Source organism: Dipodomys ordii, unplaced genomic scaffold (assembly GCF_000151885.1).
Source record: "Dipodomys ordii isolate 6190 unplaced genomic scaffold, Dord_2.0 Scaffold133, whole genome shotgun sequence".
In the NCBI taxonomy this organism is placed as follows: Eukaryota; Metazoa; Chordata; class Mammalia; order Rodentia; family Heteromyidae; genus Dipodomys; species Dipodomys ordii.
Window position 1 is genome coordinate 319024 of NW_012267349.1, and position 3862 is coordinate 322885.

At 32.9% G+C, this 3862-nt stretch overlaps 1 protein-coding gene across 1 annotated transcript in view; it reads right to left on the bottom strand.

Annotated features, from left to right (window-relative positions):
- Positions 1 to 609: 609 nt before the first annotated feature.
- The window catches only part of Actr3 (ARP3 actin-related protein 3 homolog (yeast)), a 47510-nt gene continuing 44257 nt past the window's right edge, over positions 610 to 3862 (bottom strand). The window contains exons 10-11 of the mRNA XM_013030819.1: positions 2494 to 2577; positions 610 to 1822 (exon numbers count right to left, since the gene is read on the bottom strand). Of these exons, the coding sequence (XP_012886273.1) occupies positions 1727 to 1822; positions 2494 to 2577 (180 nt within the window). The 3' untranslated portion in view covers positions 610 to 1726. The remainder of the gene's footprint in view (positions 1823 to 2493; positions 2578 to 3862) is intronic.

Consider the following 3862-nt stretch of genomic DNA (forward strand, 5'->3'; position numbering starts at 1 on the left):
CCTAAGTATATAAAATAAGGGAGCTATATTTATTTTATAAGCATATAAAATAACATATATTATATATAATGATGAGAAAATGAGACAGGTTGGGATGAAGAGAAAATTTCCTTTCCCTATCTAGTTTTTTACAATATTCATAAGAGACGATTGACACTGACAACACAACTCCTACTCTAGTAATAGTTTGTCATTACTCTAGATTGATACAGATGACTAATATCTATAATGCAGTATAAATAAAAACTGTATGTCCTGCTAATCTGTAATTTTTTATTATAATAACCAACAAAACCACTTTAATATTCTTTAACTTTAGGAAGTATTCTTAATTGTGCTTTATGTTTACTGACAGTGCTGCTTCAGTACTAGAAAAGATACATCTCTGTCTATCTTTCGATAAATAAGGAGGGCTGAGAGTGGGGCTAATATGGTAGTGTCTGCTTAGCAACCACAAGGTTCTGAGTGCAAATACTAGGCAATTATTTTTATACCACAAAAACTTTTATATCATACACAGGATAAAAATTTAAGTGAATCTCACTAGTTAAACAGAAATCATGTGAATAAACAAGTTGAACTATATTGCTTGAAAAAAGAAACATCAAAAAAGGTAATTCAATTTTAATTTATTTTCATCATTTTTTTTTCTTCATGATCCAGATATTTTTAAATGCCAAGAAAATTAACTTTCCATGGTATGTCAGGGATGGGCACTAAAAAAAAAAAAAAAATCAGACTGCAAATGTGTTATACAAATGAAAATATCAAATGGAGATCCAGTTATCAAAATGAAAGCATTCAACATATTAAAAGTTCACAATTATTTGTACAGCACACATAAAAAAGTCAGCTTGCTAACCAATTGTTGTGATTTTAAAGAACTATTGCAGAAGATTGACGAAAATAGATTTATTATAGTGAACTTATAAAGAGGTTAAAGAGCCTGAAACAAGTATTAAAAAGAAATTTGTGTCTTTATTAGAATGGTGTTAGGCTTTAAATATACCAATTTTGGTAATCAAATTACTGTTTGTAGTTTTTGTTTTTCTTAGAGCTGTAATACTAGTCCAACCATCTTATCTTTTTTTTGAAAGCAAGAAACAGAATGCAAGTAATTAGAAAGCACTAGCAGGCATCAGTTAATCCAAGATACTAGCTTCTTAGTTGCAAAGAAAACCATTGTTGGGGTAAGGGAGAGGGGAATGGAAGCAATTCATAATAACTGGAATTCCATGAGTGGGTATGCCAAGTCTATTTTTTAAATTTATTCTTTACTTGGTCACTTTTTGTTCCTCAGATACTAATTTTTCTTTGACTTTTTTTCCTCAAAGTATAAAAAGTATGAAATATAAACAAGCTCTTGCACTGCACACTTAGAAGTGTACAATTCAAGCATTATAGAGCTATCTACATACCGATAAATCCCATCAAATCTTGGATAATTCAATAATATACAAAATATCAGGGCACAGAAAGAACTAAAACCCACTTCTTTTGTTACACATAAGATTCAAATATTCAATCTAAAGAAAAACAATCATTTTGGCTCTCTTCTACATTTTGCATGTTGATACACTTATTAAAATATTCCTGTATAATCTTGTTTGGTCTTATTATTCAAGTCAGGTTTAAAACCTCAAAACCAGCCATCCAGATAAAACAAGTAATCAGAAAGATTATCTCTTTTCCATTTCCCAAACCCCAAATAACTAGGAAGTCAATTTTAGGACATGACTCCAAACACTGGATTGTGACGACAAATGCTAGGTCCAATTTCTTCATAATCCTTTTTGGTGTGGCATACTTGGTAGAACTCAGGCTGAAACAAAAATATACACTTTAATAAAGACTAAAATCAATTATATTTCAACATTTAAGTAAGATGTTTAAAAACAATGTTAAACTTCCTGCATAACTAATGTAAGCTAATAATACAGTAAGTTTTGTCATTTTTGGAAAGAAAAAAGCAATGAACATCTAGTAACTATTTAAAATTTGTTTTCCCTAAAGATAAATTTTAAGATATAAAACTCAAACTTTAAAATAAATTCCTATCAAGTTACATTTTAAAAAACAAAAAAGCTTTACAAAAGAATATTAAGTTGAAGTGACTTAGTTTTAAAACAGCTACGTACTTATGTGTTCAATTTTTCAAGTACCCTATTGTATAGAAAATGTAAAGGATTTTGCTTTGTGCTTCTGAAAGTACCTCTGGATTCTTCTATTTAAAAAAAAAAAAAGTACAGGGGGCTGGGAAGGTAGCTCAGTGGTAGAGCGCTTGCCTTGCATGCTAGAGCCCTGGGTTCAATTCCCCAGCACCATATAAGCAAAAAGAAAAAAAGCCGGAAGTGGCGTTGTGGCTCAAGTGATAGAGCACTAGCCTTGAGCTGAAGAGCTGAGGGACAGTGCCCAGGCCCAGGCCCAGAGTTCAGGCCCCACGACTGGACCCCCCACCCAAAAAAAAATACAAACACGCTTTATCATACTCACCGTGGAAGCCAGCATCGATCCTCCAAACCAAACTGCATATCGTTGCATGTGGTGTGTAATAACTTGCACATCAATAGGTTTTGGCTAAAAGATGATACAGTAAGATCAATTCAATAGTAAATCCAAGTAATAATTTTTCGATAATTAAAATGTAAATGTACATATACAAAACCATTAAGTTGGGCAATGATGGCTCATGCCTGTAATTCTAGCTATGCAAGAGATCTGAGGATTGTGGCTCAGAACCATCCCAAACAGAAAAGTCTGTGATAATCAATCTTCAAAACAACCAACAAAAAACCAGACTGGAGGCATGGCTTATATGATAGAGTATCAAGTATGAGCAAGCAAGCGTAGGAAGCATGAGATTGAATTCAGGCCTCAGTACATACACACAACACAAAAATAACGGTAATAATATTCAACTGACATAAAACAGAGAAATGAGGCAAAGATTGGCAAACAGGGATAGAAGCAAAAGAGGAAATGAATGAAGAATAATCAAGACCATAAATACTTTCTAACAACTTATTATGTATTTTATTAAGCAATGGAAGAAAGAACTTCAGATACTCCAAATACAAAAACAAGTTAAAAAATGCTTATTTTTAACCTAGATGAAACTTAACAGATTTTATATATGCTATATACTCCATAAATACATACAATTATTGTGTCAATTTTAAATAATTTTACACATGCAGGAGAGTACTCATTGGACACCATGTTGAAAATGAACTAACTATACAACTTGTAGGTGGGGATGGGAGGGGAAAACTGGGAAAACGAGAAAAGTGGTGACACTGTCCAAAAAGAAATGTACTCTACCTGATTCATATAACTGTAATCCCTTTGCATATCACCTTAAGAATAAAAATCTAAAATGTTTTTTAAAAAAATCTTAAAAATAAGTGTGGCTCACACTTGTAATCTTAGCTACTCATGAAGATGAGATCTAAGGATGGCGGTTTGAAGCCAGCTCAGGCTGTAGAGTCCATGAGTATCTTATCTCATATTAAATTCTTCCAAAAAGCTAAAAGTGAAGCTGTGGCTCAAGTGGTAGAGAGCACTAGCCTTGAAGGAAAAAGCTCAGGGACAATGCCCAGGTAGTGAGTTCAAGTAGCAGAACTGGCATCAAATAAATAAATCACTAAATAAATAAATACAACTTTAAAAGGAAGGGACATGCACAGGTAAAGCAATGTACAATAAAAGCAAATTAATTAGTTGTGGCTTGTTTTCTGATTTTTTTTTTTGGGGGGGAGGGCTGGTCTTGGAGCTTAAACTCTGGGCTTAGGTGCTGTCTCAGCTTTTTTGGCTCCAGCCCAATGCTCTATCACTTGAGCCACAGCACCACTTCATTTTTTCT